Below are 18,921 nucleotides of genomic sequence, written 5' to 3'. Positions count from 1 at the left end.
CAGGTTGACTTGCCCTCAATCGATGAAACTACCGACTGGAGGGCAGAGCTTGTACTACTACCTGGAGCTGAGTCCGGCTAGACCGGAGGTAACCAGGAGAAACGTACGTGTAACGTGAGCCACGTCTGTAATTTTAAATTTCCTAGGAGCCATATTTTGAAAAGGTAAAAAAACAGGTAAAAATTAACTTTAAAATATATTTCAGTTAATGTAATTCATTGTAAAATTATGAGATGTTTTATATTCTTATTTCTGTAGTAAGTTTTCAAAATCTGACATTTTGAGCTTGCAGCTCAAATGTAGAGTGATCACGTTTTGGGGTGCCTGGGTGGCTCAGTTGGTTAAGATCTGACACTTGGTTTTGGCTCAGGTCATGATCTTGCTGTTCATGAGTTCAAGCCCCACATCGGGCTCTGCACTGACAGTGTGGAGCCTGCTTGCGATTGTCTCTCCCTTTCTCTCTCTACCCTTCCTCTGCTCATGGCTGTGTCTCTCAAAATAAATCAATAAACTTAAAAAAAAAAAAAGTAAAACTCTTACAGAGTAACCGTATTTTAAGTGCTCGATAGCCATACATGGCTAGTGGCTATTCTTTTGCATAGGACTAGACCATCTGGACACTTTGTGCCTTGGAATTCTGGAAAGAGTGGTCAGGGTACTAAGGGTGAGGTCCTGTATAAGAGTCACATAGATGGAAGAGTAAGGAAGCCTCAGGGGAATGGAAGTAACAATTATGATTTAGAACATTTTCTTAGATAAAATGTATCAGGCACTGTGTTAAGTACGTTACATTGATGAATTCAGTTCTTACGACCACCCTGAGATAGATTGCATTATTCTCGTCTTACTGGTGAGGAAACTCAGCCGTGTCCCTAAAACTGCACAGCTGAAAAGTGGTAGTGCCTGGATTCTAGATGAGGTCTGTGTGCTCTTGAGCATTCTGCTCTACTGCCTTGGTATGTGCGGAGGCCTGGAAGTGGGTTTCTGGAAGCAGAGGCAAGGTTGTGCAGCACACTGTTGCCAGACCCTGACATTTGGATTCGTACCTCAGCTCCTATCGGGTTATCTCTGTGGCATGCTGGGATTCTGCAGGTCTAAGATTCACAAAGACCTACGGGGCCATGAACAAACTGCTCCCCGCACAGATGATGAATGTTTCCCTCACCCCGACGAGATGCTTTGGGCCCTTTTTGTAATCTCTCTTTTCCTGGGTCCTGCTCCTTGTTCATTCCCAGACAACTTCTGATATGCGTTCTAGCACTGGAGATTAGTTTGTGTTTTCAAGACTTTTATATAATGGAATCATACAATATGGACTTTCGGGGGAGGTGGGTGTTTTGGCTCTTGCAGCATAGTTTGAGATTCAACCATGTTATTACAAGTACCAGTAGTTCATTGCTTTTTATTGATGAGTAGTATTCCAGGCAGGACATGGATAAAGCAGTTTGGTTATCCATTGATGGGTATTTTTGTTCTTTGTAGTTTTTGGCTATCTAAATAAAACTATTGGAGGGGCGCCCGGGTGGCTTAATCGGTTATGTATCCGACTCTTGATTTTGGCTTAGGTCATGATCTCACAGTTTGTGAGTTTGAACCTTGCATTGGGCTCTCTGCTGTCAGCACAGAGCCCACTTTGGATCCTCTGTCTCCTCCTCTCCCTGCCCTGCCCTGCCCCTGCCCTTCTACATTTATTAAGACAACTTGTGTGTGCGCGCACGCGCGCGCTCTCTGTCTCAAAAATAAACAGTAAAAAAACACCTATCATAGATATTGGTGTATTAGTCCTTGTATGTGTATATGCTTTCATTTCTTTTGGGTAAATACCTGTGAAATGGCTAGGTCTTACGGTAAGTGTAACTTTTTAGGAGTTTTCCAAACTGATTATACCATTTTACATACCCACCAAGTTATGAGAGTTTGAATTGGTCCATGTTTTTGCCAACACTTGGTATGTACAGTCTTTAACCCTGGCTAATTTTTGAGCATCTTTTCAAGTGCCTGTTTGTCATCCATATTCCTTGGTGGATTCCTTGGTGATGCCTTGGTGGCGTCTTGTCAGTTCTCCTGCCCATTTATTTATTTATTTTATTTATTTATTTATTTTTTTCAACGTTTATTTATTTTTGGGACAGAGAGAGACAGAGCATGAACGGGGGAGGGGCAGAGAGAGAGGGAGACACAGAATCGGAAACAGGCTCCAGGCTCTGAGCCATCAGCCCAGAGCCCGACGCGGGGCTCGAACTCCCGGACCGCGAGATCGTGACCTGGCTGAAGTCGGACGCTTAACCGACTGCGCCACCCAGGCGCCCCTCTCCTGCCCATTAAAAAAAATTTTTTTAATGTTTATCTGAGAGAAAGAGAGTGCAAGCAGGGGAGGGGCAGAGAGGGAGGGAGCCACAGAATCTGAAGCAGGCTCCAGGCTCTGAGCTGTCTGCACAGAGCCCAACATGGGGCTCGAACCCATGACCCATGAGATAATGACCTGAGCTGAAGTCGGACACTCAACCGACTGAGCCACCCCGGCGCCCCTGATGCCATTGTAAATGGCAACTTAAAATTTTCTATTTCAGGTTGTTGCTAACAAATAGAAATATGATGTCTTTGTATGTTGACTTACACCCTCCAAGTTGGTACCATCAAGTAGTTTCTTGAAGATTACAGCACATTTTCTACAAAGATGATGTTATCGTCCAGCCTAGATGCCTTTTATTTTTGTCTTATCGCACTGACTAAAATCTCCAGTACAATTTTGAATTGAAATGGTATAGTGAGCACTATTGTTAAGTATCATCATTAAGTATGGTATCAGGTTTTACTTGCCTTTTATCAGATTGAGAAAATTCTCCTCAGCTCCTACTTTGCTGAACTTTTTTAAATTTTTTTTTAATGTTTGTTTATTTTTGACAGAGAGAGAGCACAAGCAGGGGAGGGGGAGAGAGAGAGAGAGAGAGAGACACAGACTCCAAAGCAGCCTCCAGGCTCTGAGCTGTCAGCACAGAGCCCGACACGGGACTCGAACTCACAGACTGCGAGATCATGACCTGAGCCGAAGTCGGATGCCCAACCGACTGAGCCACCCAGGCACCCCTGCTGAACTTTTTTATTAGGAATGCTTGTTGGGTTTTTTGAAATTCTCTTTCTACATTTATTAAGACAACTGGTTTTTTGGGGCACCTGAGTGGCTCAATCAGTTGGGCGTCCAGCACTTGATTTCGGCTCAGGTCATGATCTCACAGGTTGTGGGATTGAGCTCTGAGCATGGAGCCTGCTTGAGACTTTCTCTCTCCCCCTGCCCCTCCCCTGCTTGCACTCTACCTCAAAATAAATAAACATTAAAAAACAAAGATAAGTGGTTTTCATTTTGAGTCTGTTGATAATGGTGAAGTACACTGATTTTCAAATACTAATCCAAACTTACATACTTGGGATAACCCAAACTTGGTCACGGTGTGTTATTCCATTTATATATTGTTGGGTTTGATTTGCTAAATTTTGTTGATAAGTTTTGAATTTCTTTTCATGAGATATTAGTTTGTTGTTTTCTTATAATGTCTTTGGTTTTGGAGTCACAGAGTCATTCAGGCCTCAGAATGACTTGAGTATTCTCAATTTTCTGAAAGTTTGTATAGAATTGGTTTTTTTTTCTACCTTATTTAGTAGAATTAATCTGTGCCTGCAGTTTTATAGTAGGATAGGTTTTAACTACAAATTTAATTGCTTTAATATATTAGAATATTTATGTTACTTATTTTTCCTTGAGTGATAATTTTCTTTGCAGTTCTGTTAGTTTTTGTTTCCTGTGTTGTGAAGCTGTTTTACTTGTGTTTACATGTTTAGGACTGTTACGTCTTTTAAATGACTTTATTCCTTCCATTATGAAATGGCCCTCTTTATCCCCAGTCTTCTTTTTTCTAAAATCTTCTCTCTCTCAAATTAATGTACCTTTTCCAGCTTTATTTTGATTCATGTTAGCATGGTGTGGTTTTTTTCATACTTGCGCTTTTTAAAAAAGATTTTATTTTAAAGTAATCTTTACACCCAATGTATGGCTTGAATTTGCAGCCCTGAGAATGAGTCACATGCTCTACCAACTGAGCCAGCCAGCCTTCCCTCATACTTGTACTTTTTTTTTTTTTTTTAATGTTTTTATTTATTTTTGAGACAGAGAGAGAGCATGAGCAGGGGAGGGGCAGAGAGAGAGGAAGACACAGAATCTGAAACAGGCTCCAGGCTCTGAGCCATCAACACAGAGCCCGATGCGGGGCTCGAACTCACAGACTGTGAGATCATGACCTGAGCTGAAGTCAGACGCCCAACCGACTGAGCCACCGCGGCGCCCCCACACTTGTACTTTTAACCTACTTATGTCTTTGTATTTAAAGTGGGTGTCTTGGAGCTTCCAGGTTGATGAACATATCTGTGTGCTGGGAGGGTGGTGTGCCCCCATTCCACAGGGACAGAAGCCCTTGCACTTGGGACCCTTCCAGACCTTGCCCTATGTACCTCTTCACTGGCTTTTCATCTTTATAAAATATGCTTTATGTTAAACTGAGACTTGTAGGGAAAAAAATAAAACAAAATGGCATCCTTGTAGACAGCATATACTTGGGTCTTGCTCTTGAGTCTGACAGTCTTATTTGTTGAGGTCATTTATATTTAATTTGATTATTGGTAATGGTTGGGTTGTAATATGTTGTTTTGCTATTTGCTATTCTCTTTTTCCTCTTCTTTGGGATTGAATATTTTTTGTGATGACATTTTATATCTTTTACTATTAGCTGTAACTCTGTTATTTCCTTTTAGTGGTTGCTTTTGGATTCATAGTATATATCTTTAATATGTTATGCTCTTCCTTCAAGTAATAATATACTATTTTATATATAGTACAAGAACCCTACAAAAATATATTTCTGTTTCTCCTCTCCTTTGTGCTTTTTGCTATATACTTTAGAAATTCAAAATACGTTTTTATGTATAGTAATTTTAAGTTTAAATAAGTTTAAACTTAAAAAATGTGTTTAAATAAGAAAAAGACATCTTTCGTGTTTACCCATGTTACCATCACCATTTTTGGTGCTCTTCCTTTGTACAGATCCAGAATCGCATCCAGTAGCATCTTTTGCACGGAAGATGCTCCCTTTAGTACTTTCTGTAGTCCAGGTCCTGCTGATGATAAACTATTCAGCTTCTGTGTGCCAAAATGTCTTTGTTTTACATTTGTTTTGAAAGGAATTTCTGCGAAGTGTAGAGTTCTATGTTGTCAGATTTTTTTTTTTCAGGTGTTCAAATAAAGATGTAGTACTGTCTTCTAGCTTTGATGGTTTCTGATGAAAAGTGCCATTTTATCTGAAGTGTTAATGGGTCTGTTTTGCTCTCTTACAGTTCTTGCTCATAGTATACGTTGTTTTCTTGTGGGTTATTAATTTTTTTAACTGAGAGCTGCTCATTTTCCTCTGAAAATTACTAGAGAGAATTCTTTGAGGCTTATGATAAAGGTTTCTTCCTCCAGAGATCATTTATTTGCTTTTGCTTGGGGCATTATAACTTTGGAACTACTTTAAATTCTCAACTTGCGGTGTCTTGTTGGTTTGTATTAACCACCTAGAGGATGTGAGTTAGGGCGTCATATACATTCAAAGGTCAATTTGACAATGTTCAAACATAGAGAAAAGTGTGCTGATTTAAAGTTGTCTCAAAAACTAAAAAAATTGTCTTCTACTCCCACCATCTAAGGTCTTGGAAAACTATACACAGGTGTCCATTCCTCACACCCTAACGTGGTGTTGTTTCTTCACAACAGTGACAACACGCACACACAAAACTTGTCTATCTGTTTAGAGTTTCAGCGCGTGGACTTTGTGTGTAGTTCACATGGGTGACCTTAGGCCTCAGGGCTAGTCTGCCAGACTTTTTTTCGGCTTTTAATTCCAGATGCCTCTGGTTGCAGTGCTGTGGGGGAATCTGTGCTGGGTGGAGGAGCTTTGGGTTGGTCAGCCTGGCACTTGGCTATTTCAGGATCCCTTAGTCTGTGTAAAAGAAAGAGCCCCAGAGAAAAGGTATGTGCGTTTGTTGATTCACACCGTTTTTGTTTTTGTTTTACTTCTAAGGAAGTGGAAAAACCCTCGCCTTTGCCATTCCAATGATCCATGCAGTACTGCAGTGGCAGGTGAAAAAGAAGCCCACTCCAACTCTAGGGAACCCAGGAGCATTACCTAGCGAGGCCGGGACCGAGGCCGGAACTGAGTCTGGAGTTTTGCCTGATGAGATTGGAACTGAGGGAGAAGCCCTGCCCAGTGAAGCTGGAGTGAAGGCGAGAGCGCCACCCAGCAAGATCGAGACTGGAGCTGCCGTGTCGGACCGGGCGCTGCCCCTCTGTGATGATGATGCTGGTGAAGGACCTTCTTCCCTGATCAGGGAGAGGGCCATCCCCAAGCAGGATGAAGGCAAAGAGGAAAAGCTGGATGAAGAGCAGACTGGAGGGTTAAAGCAAGAGCTGGGTGGCAAAACCGCCACCTGTAAAGCACATCCGAAGCGCCCTTTACTTGGACTGGTTCTGACTCCTACCAGGGAGCTCGCTGTCCAGGTTAAGCAACATATTGATGCCGTGGCCAAGTTTACAGGTGAGGTTTGTTTAATTCCATTTAATAAATATTTCCGAGGATCCTAGAGGATCCTAGATGCCGGGGTGGCACAGGTGAATGAACTGTGGCTCCTACCCTTTAGGGGAAATCTTTCTCTCCTGCCAGAGAATTAAGCCTTGCAGAAATTGTTTGATGCTTTGTCAGTTCTCCTAAGAATGGCACACAGCTAATGCCGTTCTAGATGCGTGGGTAGTTAGTTATTTATTGCATATGGTGGATGCTTAGGGCAGAGATGGGCAAAGTGTAAAGAAAGTGCAGCCATACCCATTTGTTTACATTGTGTCTGTGGCTGCTTTTGCACTATCAAGGCAGAATGAAGTAGGGGCCATTTAGCTCACTAGGCCAAAATGTTTACTATCGACCCTTTCAGAAAAAGTTTGCCAACCTCTGGCTTGGGGTGTTGAACTTACTCTTTGAGGGAATTCCTTTTGGGATGGGCTGCACAGTGTGGATTTTAACTTTATACTAAAAGCAGCAGTACTTACCAAGCTCTTACTGTGTGCCAGGCATTTTGCTAAGCACTTCGCCTGCATGATCCTATGTGTTCTTTCCACATTGGATACCTTGAGAAGTCCTCCGCGAGAGAAGAGAACAGAACAGTAGGCTATTAGAGGAGGTTCAGAGTCATTCTAATCGAGGGGGATAGCAGGGTTCCTAGGGAGGTGTGTGATAGCTGCAGAGTGACATCTTTCCCAGCATTGTGCACTGCCGCTCAGTTTTCCGGGAACTTTGGATGTAAATATGCCTGGGTTTGAATCCAGGTCTTCTGTTGTTGATAGAGGGGAGGGAGTAGAAAGAAATGAGGTTGGGGAAGCAGGCAAGGCCTAGATCATAGAAGACTTGATGTGCCTTCTAGGAGTGACACCAACGGTTAGGCCAGGCCCACTCTTTTAGCGCTATCCAAAAAGAGACGGGAGCTGTCCTGGTGGTTGATCGCCTCTGCTGATCTGGGAGCGCCTATGTCAGCCATGGCAGAAAATAAGCAGCCAGACTGAATAACAGGGTCTCTCATATTTTGTGTACCATAGGAATTAAAACTGCTATCTTGGTTGGTGGAATGTCTACGCAGAAACAGCAGAGGATGCTGAACCGCCAGCCCGAGATTGTGATTGCCACTCCGGGCCGGCTGTGGGAGCTAATTAAAGAAAAGCACCCTCATTTGAGCAACCTTAAGCAGCTCAGGTAAGTGACAGTACCTCTCCTTTCCCTTTCCCTCCCTTTCTGAAGTGGACCTGGGGTGGCATGGTAGTATATGCAATACCTTCTCCTTATCACTGTGTGCCACAGTGTGGTGCCAGCCAGACTTGGGCCTTTAGAAAACCCAGTGTGTATGAGGAAGGTTAGTTGAGGCCCTGGAGGTGGTGGCACGTGTGTGTGTCTCTTTTGAGAGCTGCGATGGTAGTCGAGTGTGCTGTGAATGACTCCTGCTACTAACCAGGTTATGTGGATCTGTCTGGATCTGCAGGTGCCTTGTGGTCGATGAGGCTGATCGGATGGTTGAGAAAGGCCACTTTGCTGAGCTCTCACAGCTGCTAGAGATGCTCAGTGACTCCCAATACAATCCAAAGAGACAGACCCTTATTTTTTCTGCCACGCTGACCCTGGTACATCAAGCTCCTGCTCGAATCCTTCATAAGAAGCACACGAAGAAAATCGACAAAACTGCCAAACTTGATCTCCTCGTGCAGAAGATTGGTATGAGGGGCAAGCCCAAGGTCATTGATCTCACCAGAAATGAGGCCACAGTGGAGACCCTGACAGAGACCAAGATTCACTGTGAGGCTGATGAGAAAGACTTCTATCTGTACTACTTCCTGATGCAGTATCCAGGCCGCACGTTAGTGTTTGCCAACAGCATCTCCTGCATCAAACGCCTCTCTGGGCTCCTCAAAGTCCTAGATATCATGCCACTGACCCTACATGCCTGCATGCACCAGAAGCAGAGGCTCAGAAACCTGGAGCAGTTTGCCCGTCTGGAAGAGTAAGTCAGGCCTGTACCCAGAACCCAGGCGCTGGCCATTACATCAAGGTTGCCAGGACGGTGGGAGAGGGTGGGAAGCTACCTTCTGACACGGAGGCCTTATCGGTAGAAGGTAGCCCTTTTTTGCACATCATGAAGCAGGCTTACTCTCACTAATGCATTTAGTTGCTAATAATGCCCAACAGAAACTTTCTTAACAATGAGTAATGGTAGGGGCTCCTGGGTGGCTCAGTCGGTTAAGCTCTTGATTTTGACTTAGGTAATCTCATAGTTGTAGGATCGAGCACAGAGCTTGCTTACGATTTTCTCTCTGCTTCTCTCTCTGTTCCTCTCCTGCTCTCTCTCAAAAAATAATGAGTAATGGTGACGATAATACCAACTGTTACTGAACACTTAATGATACAGTAAGTATTTGCTGGCGTTTTAAATACATGACCACATTCATCGAATTCTAACATCCTTGAGAAGGAGCAGAATAGATTCATGGTTAAAAAGAGAGAATCAGATTGCTTGAGGTCAAGACCTTGGCTGTGCCACTTCTAGCTGACCAAATTACTTCAGTTGTGTTTCACTTCTCTCATAATTAGCATAACAGTATAATAATAGAAGCTAATTGAGAGGTTGTTGCATAGGTTAAATTAATTTATACATATAAAGCATTTAGAACAATGCTTGGCCCATAGTGTGCACTTGCTAAACGTTAGCTTTAATACTTATTTCGTATCATTTATTATCATTATTCTCATTTTATAGATTGAAAACAGTAAGATCTAGGAAAGCTTGCCCAAGGTTTCTCATCCTGAAAGTGACAGAGCTGGGCCTCAGACAAGCGTGTCAGGCCCAGAGTGCATGCTGTGTCCTACTGTGCTGTCACTGTGCATCTCTTTTTGGGCCAGACTGATGCTCAGACAGCAGTGTGCATGTCATCAGGATAAGGGCCTGTGAAGGTTGAGGTTGAGTCTTGATTGACTTCTGCACAGTGTTTTGTCCGGTTACAGAGTGATTAGTTTCCAGAACAAGTGTCTGGTTTACCTCCCTTGGAATGTTGCCAGATAGAATTTAGTGGTTTACTTGATCAGAGAGTAGGAAACGATGGCCCATGGACCAAATCTGGCTCACTGCTTGTTTTTATAAGTACAGTGTTATTGGAACACAGCAAGGCCCATTTATTTATTGTTTCTGGCTGCTTTTGCATAGAGAACAGCAAAAGTTGAGTAGTTTCAAAGCCCAAAGTGATTTACCATCTGGCACTTTACAGAAAAAGTTGCCGCCATTGACTTAGAGCTGCGGTTTAATGTTTCATAAATTTTAATTTGCATCACATTCTTGTGCCCTACATCAGAGCTACAGGGAGTGGGGATTCTGAAAAGCCCAGAATCTTACGTTTTGAAGACATACACACCTCAGGTGCTTTTGACTTTCTTTGAAGTACGCACACATTAAGAAACATTACCCAGTGAAATTATGTCCTGCTTACTACCAACCGGGCACTGTTCTAGGTAATAGAACAGTGAATAGTGCAAAGTCCTTACTGTTACGAGGTTTATGTTCCAGTGGAGGGAGATGATAAATTGAAAAGCAAGTCTGTAGTTTGTAAGGTGTTGCTGAGTGCTGAGGAGCAGAGTTGTGCAGACTGTGGGGTGTGGTCAGGGAGGTTTCTCTAAGAAGGAGGGATTGTAGCAGAGTGTGGACAAAGCAAGGAAACCGGAATGTCTGAGGAAGACCTTGTAAGGCCTAAGGTGTAGCAAGTTTAATGGCTTAGAGGCCAGAGCATGTTTGGCATGTTTGAAGGAAAGCGAGGAAAGTGTATGTGAGGGAAGTAAGTGGGACAGTGATAGAAGACGAGGTCCCTGACCTAGAATGGGCTTGACCTCATTTAAGTTACTGAAGGTAGCCTTTTATTGCAGGATGTGGCTTGTCGATTGTGGTCAGCGAGACCCCACTTTGGATCCTGGCTTCACAAGTGAACGGCCGTGTTTATGCCTTGGGAGTTAATCTGTCTGAGCCTCAGTTTCTTTATCTAGTGTATTCAGCAGGTGGTAAGAATTTGATTAATGAGAGCTGTTAGTTGTTATTAATGAGCTTTGTCTCTCCACCACAGTTGTGTTCTCCTGGCAACAGATGTGGCAGCTCGGGGTCTGGATATCCCTAAAGTCCAGCATGTCATCCATTACCAGGTAGGGCAGTAGAGACTTTGTTGTGCTAACTGGGGAATTTTTTAGGTGAAGGTTTGGGGAGGGAGCAGGAGGGAGGAGGAATTGTTGGTCCCAGGGCCTCATGCAGCAGAGTACCACTGGCGTCTAGTGACCGACTAACTGCTGTCACTTTCAGAATACTCGTGAGATTTCTTTTTTTTTTTTAATACATAATTTATTGTCAAGTTGGCTAACATGCAGCGTATACAGTGTGCTCTTGGCTTTGGGGGTAGATTCTCGTGATTCATCGCTTACATACAATACCCAGTGCTCATCCCAACAAGGGCCCTCCTCAGTGCCCATCACCCCCCCCCAACCCCCGCCCGCCCAGTCAACTCTCCAGTTGTTCTCTGCATTCAAGAGTTTGTGAGATTTATTCTTTTTTTTTTTTTTTTAATTTTTTCTAATGTTTGCTTATTTTTAAGAGAGAGAGTACGTGCACGCAGGAGTGGGGAAGGGGCAGAAAGTGAGGCACAGAATCCGAACCAGGCTCTAGGTTCCACGCTGTCAACACAGAGCCCCACTCGGGGCTCGAACTCATGAACCATGAGATCATGACCTGAGCCGAAGTCGGACCCTTAACCGACTGAGCCACCCTGGCGCCCCTCATGAGATTTATTCTTAAAAAACCTCTTGGCATTTCTGATGTCACATCGTCCTTTTCTCTGATTTGGATAAACTAATTGATACTTACTGGCAGGTTAGAGTCTTGTTTTCTTTCATGGAATGGGCATGGTAGCATGTAAACTGGCTATCCTGGTATAGAGAAATAGAAGAGTGTGGTAGCTTAAGACCTTCCTGGGCTTAAATCCCAGCCATGTAACTTTACGCAAGCTATTTTAATCTCTTTAAACCATATGTTTTTATTTGTTAAATGGAAGTTATTATAGTATCTACTTTTCTAAGTTTTTTTTTAATTTTAATGTTTATTTTCGAGAGAGAGAGACAGAGCATGAGTAGGGGAGGGGCAGTCAGAGAGAGGGGACACAGAATCCGAAGCAGGCTCCAGACTCTGAGCAGTCAGCACAGAGCCCCACGTGGGGCTTGAACTCACAAACTGAGATTATGACCTGAGCTGAAGTCGGATGATTAACCGACGGAGCCACCCAGGCGCCCCTCTGAGTTCTTATTAAAGTGAACTAAGTTATTATGTGTGAAGAGCTTAGAAAAACACAAGGCACATCCTAAGCACTTACTAAATGTCAGCTGCTATTGATACTGACATTAATTATGCATGCACCTGGTGAATATTAGCATAGCGTGGTGGTTAGGAATATGGGCTCCAAAACCACACTTGGAGCGTTTGAATGCTTGTGGCCTGCTTCATAGTTGGTTAGCTTTGGGCACGTTACTTGGCATCTCTGGTGTTCAGTGTCATTGTTTGTAAACTGGGAGTCATAATGCTGCTGAAACCCTAGGGTAATGATGAGAATTAAATGGGCTCCTGCTGATGAACACCTCCCACAGTGCTAAGTACCCAGTAAATGGTAGCTATCTGGCATTATTATTTCTCCTTTCTAATTCCTCATGCTTTAAAAAGTCTTTCAGGCTGCCAATTCCGTTTAGCAAATCTTCATCCTTTTTTGGGCGAAAGAGGCTGAGTCAGTCTTTGTGGGAGATATCCAGATGAACAAAGCATAATCCTGGCCCCAGAGAAGTATCAAGTCCACTAGAGGAGATGAAACGACCATAGCCGTAATTTAAGGCAGAAGGTGTTAGAAAGTTGTAAAATACAACGGGAGAGAAAAGTAACTTCCAGTTTGGGAGGTCGGAAAGAACTTTGTAAAAGATGCTTTGCATTTAAGAATGGGGAGGATCTGGGTATGTAGAGGTGGAAGTGGGCAGTTGGCCATGAGTTGGGGTGTATGTTGGGAGAACAAAGTGAAGAATGGCCAGTAGACCTCATTTCTAGCACCATTATGAACAGTTCATAGCGGCGCTGAGAGCTGCATTGGAAATGATCGTGTTATCTGGACTCGGTGGAGAAGGCTGTTGTTGATCAGTGGTGTGTGCCACAGGAGTGGGAAGGGATTGTCAGTGCCCATCCACACCTGTGGGTGACATGTCCAGTATATATTAGAGTGGAGGCAGTGGAGCCCAGAGGTCAGCATAGACTTTGAAGTTGGACTGCTGTGGTTCAAATTGTGGCTCCACTGTTTATTAGGGGGTATTGCTTAACATCTGTGTGTTTCAGTTTCCTGGTCTGTAATACGGATAATCACGAAAGCATCTATTTTGTGTTGCTGTTTGTGAGGAGTAAGTGAGATAATACATGCAAATGCTTAAAATTGCCTGGCCCATTGTAACCACTCAGTAAATGTTTGTTCTGATTACCATGTTCAATCATTCATGTAGAGGTACTGAAGAACCCTCAGAGCTTCTTTAGTTAGAGTGGGAATTGTGGTCAGAGCTTTGGCTCAGGAAGATTACAATGGCAGTTTTGGGTTGGGTCAGGGAAAGTGGGGAGGACGAGAGAAGAAATAAGAAGTGACTGTCATTGTTCTTTTGGGTGGTCATGAGGGTCTGGAAGCAGGGGCGGGCAGAACAGGGGCCATGGGAAGGCAGACCCTGCACAGTGAATGGGCTGAAGAATTAGGACTAAGGGAGAAGGGCTGGATCGGTCCACATTGCCGGAGAGGTTTCTGCTGCCTGACTGGGAGGGAGGGAGGTCCAGCATTGGGCTGGTGGCCCTGAGGGGAAGAGCATGTTGGGTGACGGCCACACGCTGACTTCCCGGTTCTGCCTTTGGCAGGTTCCTCGCACCTCGGAGATCTATGTCCACCGAAGTGGTCGAACTGCTCGGGCCACCAATGAAGGCCTCAGCCTTATGCTGATTGGGCCTGAGGATGTGATCAACTTTAAGAAGATTTATAAAACCCTCAAGAAAGATGAGGACATCCCACTGTTTCCTGTGCAGACAAAGTACATGGATGCAGTCAAGGTAGAGATAAAAGTTACAAACCCAGTGCTAACGAGGGAAGGGATCACGCCGCAGCCTCACCTTGCTGGGAGGCTCTGGCAGTAGAAACTTTAGAAACTAAGTAATGATTCTGCCAACAGCTAACAGGCAGATTCGTTAAAAAAAGGAATGGGGACACTGGATGTGGTGGGAGAGAGAAATTGATGAGTGTGCAAAAACCTAGGGAATTTTCTTCTTGAGCCCTTTCTTCACTGCCTGCCCCTGGAGCCTCTGCAACTCCCTGTCCACTGGACAAGGACCGTGAGTGTGGCTGCCTGGACATTGCATCCGGTGGTTGTAGGGAAGTAAGGTCAGCTTGTCTCGCCGAGGCACATACTAAAGGTTTGTCACATTCCTGAAGCAAATGCCAGTAATTCCTACCTTTGGGGTTTTACTTTTTTTTTTTTTTTTAATTTTTTTTAACGTTTTATTTATTTTTGAGACAGAGAGAGACAGAGCATGAACGGGGGAGGGGCAGAGAGAGGGGGAGACACAGAATGGAAGCAGGCTCCAGGCTCTGAGCCATCAGCCCAGAGCTCGACGCGGGGTTCGAACTCACAGACCGCGAGATCGTGACCTGAGCTGAAGTCGCACGCTCAACCGACTGAGCCACCCAGGCGCCCTGGGGTTTTACATTTTAACTCAGTATGCATTCAGCTGAGTAGGTGCTGCTAACTGTGGGCCATCGTGTGTCAGGTACCAAAGTGGGGTGGGTTTTCTTCCATAGAGATCCACTGGCTCGTGAGGCAGGCTGAGCCCGTGCTGAAGTTTAGGTACAAATGGAACACCATGGCACTGGTGGGCATTATGGTTATATTGGTAGGAGAGGAGGTTTCCTCCAAGCTTCTCGCCTGTAGAGAGGTAGAGAGCAGACAGAATTCCAGGAATTGAGGGAGCAAAAGCATGAAACATTTCAAGGACTGTTGGTTCCTCTGGCTCGAAAGGAGTGTTAGCCGTGTGGGTCAATACAATGGGAGGTGAGCTTGGAAGAATGGAGATGACAGAGGATTTCCCGTTAGGAAGGTTGGGAGCCACCCTGGCTTCCTCTGGCTCCTTTCCCCCCACACCACAAGGTCTCTTCCATTTTTCCCGTGTTTCCTGTCATTGCAGCCTGGCCCCAACACCCACAAGCAGGAGAGTTGAAATGTTTTTGGCAAAGGACGACGTGGAAGAGAGAAGGCAGTTCTCTGACTTTGTCGACCCTGTGATCAGTCACAGTGGGGCCCTAACTCAGGACTATTGGGGTGGTTCAGGGTCCCAGCTCAGCTTGGGAGCTGTCGGTGGTGTCTGGGGAAAAGAGTTCCCTCTGGACACCTGGAGATTGGCAGTCCAACTGCGGTGAGCTTCCACCAGGGGGTGCTGTTCAGGTTTGTCATTTGGAAAGCTGGCTCTTGTGATTTCGTTTGTGCCCACTCGTGCGCTGATTGCCCTCTCTGCTTTTGTCAGTAACCAGAACAGATTCATTTTGATGGGAGCTGATCTCAGGGGCTTTTTTGAAAACCGCAACTTCTATGAGCCTTTGCTTCCTAGAGGCTGAACCTTCTGTCAGATGAACACTCTCTACTCCTTTCCCCCAGGAACGAATACATTTAGCTCGGCAGATTGAGAAAGCTGAATATCGGAACTTCCAGGCATGTCTGCACAACTCTTGGATCGAGCAGGCAGCAGCTGCCCTTGAGATTGAGCTGGAAGAAGAGATGTATAAGGGTGAGTGGGCTGGGTGGGATTTGAAGGATACATTCAGCATTTTCCCTTCAACTTTTGTCTGGTTGGAACCTCCTCACAACCATGGGTCCTTTTAAAATCAGCAAGATGCCTTTTCTTTCTTTGTAACAGGCTTCAGTCCCAGATGAGCCTACGGCCCTTGGCCTTTGTTCCCTCTGTCTTATTTGTCTGGAGCCTTCGGCTGCCTCTTTCATGTGGAAAGGCAGTGGAGTATAGCAACATTAGGGGTAGGCTCTGTGGCCTGGCAGCCAGTGCTGGTCCATTCCCTTAACTGGCTGTGTGACCAGGTTGAGTTCCTTAACCTCTCTTTTGTACCTAGGCTGTCATCATGTATAAGCCGCAGGTCCTAAAGTTCCTACCTCCTGGGGTTATTGCAAAGATGGCTTGAGTTGATGAGTGTAAAGTGCCTGTCACAGTGCCTAGCAACTAGAAAGTATTTGGTACATTTTAAGGTATTTATGATCATTATTGTTACTGTTTATCATCTCCTCTGACCTTCATCGTCTCCGGACATAAACAGCAGGGATTACTGTCCTTTTACATGTGGAAACTAGAGGCTCACAGAAAAGGAGCAGTTTGCACAGGGAAACAGCTCTACTACTGGGCCTTTCCTGAGCCCCTATTCTGAATGTGGGCAAGAGCCTAAGGATCCAGGGATGACTCTGTGTGGTCCCTGCTCTAGGAAAGCTCTTGAGTCTAAGAAGTGGTAGAACCAAATCTAGAACTGATGACACCAGAGTTAGATCCAGTGTTCTTTCCATCCCACAGGTGGGCAGCTCAGCTGAGGTGTTGGCTTTCTCGGTGCCAAAGCCAACAGATTGGGAGGCTGACTTAAGCTGTCTGCTCAATATGGAAGCTGGGAACCAAACCAGCGGGCTTGGTGACAAGGAGCTGTTCCTTCTGTTAGCTCAAGCGTGGGCTGTTGACAGGTCAGGCCCTGGCTTCCCTTCCTGAGGACAGGCTGGTGTGGAGGCCTTGACTGTGCCGGCCTCCACAGGTGCAGTCAGTGCTGGTGGTGAGGTACAGGAGAGCTGGGCTGCGGACGGTGTTCACAGTCTCCTGGAGGCTTTGTACCTATTGAGTCACAATGGTCATAGGAAGAAAATTGGTCTTCAAGTCAGGAAACCTGGGTTTTAATTTCAGTTTGACAGCTAGCTAGCTAGCTCTGTGACCTTCAGCAAGTGACCTTGACTGTAAAATGGAGAGGATTCTGGTCTTAGAGACTTTTTTTTGAGTGAAGACAACGGTGGCCCTGAGTATCCCCCTCCTAAATGGTGTTGGAAGTTAGCCAACACTAGCTTCCATAGAGAAGTTTTGAGCCTTGGTTCTCCAAGAGTTCTAAAACATTTTTCTTAAAAAAAAAAAAAAAATTTAACGTTTTATTTATTTTTGAGACAGATAGAGCATGAGCAGGGGAGGGGCAGAGAGAGAGGGAGACACAGAATCCGAACCAGGCCCCAGGCTCTGAGTTGTCAGCACAGAGCCCGACGCAGGTCTCGAACCCACCAACCGTGAGATCATGACCTGAGCCGAAGCTGGATGCATAACCAACTGAGCCACCCATGCACCCCTAAAACATTTTTCATCACAGGTATCCATCGAGGGAGACAAAATGCTGCTACAAATCACAATAAATATGATGTTTTGTATTGTGTTTTAAGGAAGAAAAACTGACCAGCAAGAAGAGCGTAGGAGACAAAAGCAGATGAAGGTCTTAAAGAAGGAGCTGCGCCATTTACTCTCCCAGCCGTTGTTCAAAGATGACCTGAAAACCAAGTATCCAACTCAGTCTGGCAGGCTGCCCACGCTCACGTCTGCCCCAAGAGATGGTGAGTCTGCTTTGAGCTGCCTGGCCAAACAGAAGAAGAAGAAGAAGAAGAAGAAGAAGAAGCCGAAAGAGCAGCAGCAGGAACAGCCGCAGCCAAGTACAAGTGCAAATTAACCACGCTCCAGGTCAGAGTCTGTGGGTGACGGCACGTTGTTTCTGTGTTCTCTGGTTGTATGGAAAATCTGCCCACTTTGCATTCCACTCCACTGTCCACCCCGGTTATAGAAATCGCCCTCTTCCTTGCCAGCGCCCACTGCAGGCGAGACCTTGTGCACATTTGTGTTGTTTTGGAGTAAGAATTCTATGCAGCAGCTTATATATTTCTGTATTCCAGTGTGTACAGGCTTCTTGTACGTTCAGCTTGGTTTTCTCAATTAAAAACAGTAGTCAGAACCAGCATGGTATCCTGAGTTTTTAGCTGGAATGTAGCCACGCTAATCCTTTGGCTGCAGGATGCATGTGGGGTGTGTGTCATCCCACCGGACGGTGTGGATGGAGCAGTACGCCTTCGCTTGTGTTCCTGCTTTTCTCCACAGCAGACCCCCAACGGCTCTTTAGCTCTCTGCCACTCACTCAGCTTTTGCCTTGTCTGAGCCACTCTGCAAGATGAGCAGGGAAGAGGCTGCCATCCTCGGGTTCCAAGAGAATACAGGCTTCCTTAACGTCAGAGCCACTTGTGGGGAGGCCAGTGACAGCGTGCTGAGTCTGGCATTGCGAGGCACTCGGGCTCTGGTGCTAGCCGGTTTCTCCCGCCTTTTTGCTCCCCTCCTCCGTGTGACTGAATGGATTGTTGCCCGTGGGTCCCACGTGCCGCTTCCCTTATCCTGAGCCTTTTATACAAGCTTGTCCCTCCGCCTGCTTTCCTTTCCCATCCCTGAGCACTGCGGTGTGTACTTTGGGTCCCTGAGCCCCCAGGAGGACATGGTGTCCTGTGGCTCCCACAGTAGCCGTGCTCACCCTCTTCCTAGCACGTGGCACATTGTATTGTCTCTGCCAAGCTCCTTGACAGCATAGGCTGTTTCTATGATCCCTTGCAGCCCTGGGGCTTAGGTCAGGGCATCGTGTAAGTACCTGCTGAGGGAACTGGTGACCTTTTGGTGCCACCCGAGCTTTCTCTGGCCTAGTCTGGGTAAATAGCCACAATTGCCAGAGAAGCATAGATTTCTTCACAGCTAAGCCTGGGCTTCTAAACAGGTGTCTCCTCGGCTTCATGGTTGACAAGGTTGGCAGGATGGCGGTGGTGTTCTCTCAGCCCCGCTGTGTAACTGCAACGGGACAGCTGGCCTGAACTCAAGATCGGGGATCATTGAGTGTTGACCAAGTACTAAACGCTGGTAGGCACTTTCATCCATTTTATCATTTAACGTGACAAGGTCCTGAGATACAAGTCCCAGTACTTTTTTGTAGTTGAGAAGGTGGATACTGAGCACTTAAGATGTGCTCAGGATCGCAGAGCAGCCAGGTGGCAGACCTGGGGTTAGAACTGTGAGTATTAACTTACGGGCTCAGGGCAAGTTCAGAAAACTGCTTCAGTCTTAAAAGGACAGATAGCAGTGTTGCCAAGGAATGTCTCCCCAGGGTCACCAGTGACC

General features: G+C 45.5%; 1 protein-coding gene across 3 annotated transcripts in view; it reads left to right on the top strand.

The window, feature by feature from the left end:
- DDX24 (DEAD-box helicase 24) overlaps positions 1–17,725 on the top strand; it is a 32,902-nt gene extending 15,177 nt beyond the window's left edge. For all 3 annotated transcript variants that reach the window (XM_006933075.5, XM_023255988.2, XM_023255989.2), the window contains exons 3-9: positions 6,108–6,620; positions 7,670–7,823; positions 8,107–8,622; positions 10,724–10,799; positions 13,570–13,758; positions 15,354–15,483; positions 17,163–17,725. In XM_006933075.5, coding sequence (XP_006933137.1) covers positions 6,108–6,620; positions 7,670–7,823; positions 8,107–8,622; positions 10,724–10,799; positions 13,570–13,758; positions 15,354–15,483; positions 17,163–17,443 — 1,859 coding nt within the window. In that variant the 3' untranslated portion in view covers positions 17,444–17,725. The remainder of the gene's footprint in view (positions 1–6,107; positions 6,621–7,669; positions 7,824–8,106; positions 8,623–10,723; positions 10,800–13,569; positions 13,759–15,353; positions 15,484–17,162) is intronic.
- Positions 17,726–18,921: the final 1,196 nt, after the last annotated feature.

This window comes from Felis catus, chromosome B3 (genome assembly GCF_018350175.1).
Source record: "Felis catus isolate Fca126 chromosome B3, F.catus_Fca126_mat1.0, whole genome shotgun sequence".
NCBI lineage: Eukaryota > Metazoa > Chordata > Mammalia > Carnivora > Felidae > Felis > Felis catus.
This window is presented reverse-complemented; position numbering and strand designations above follow the sequence as displayed.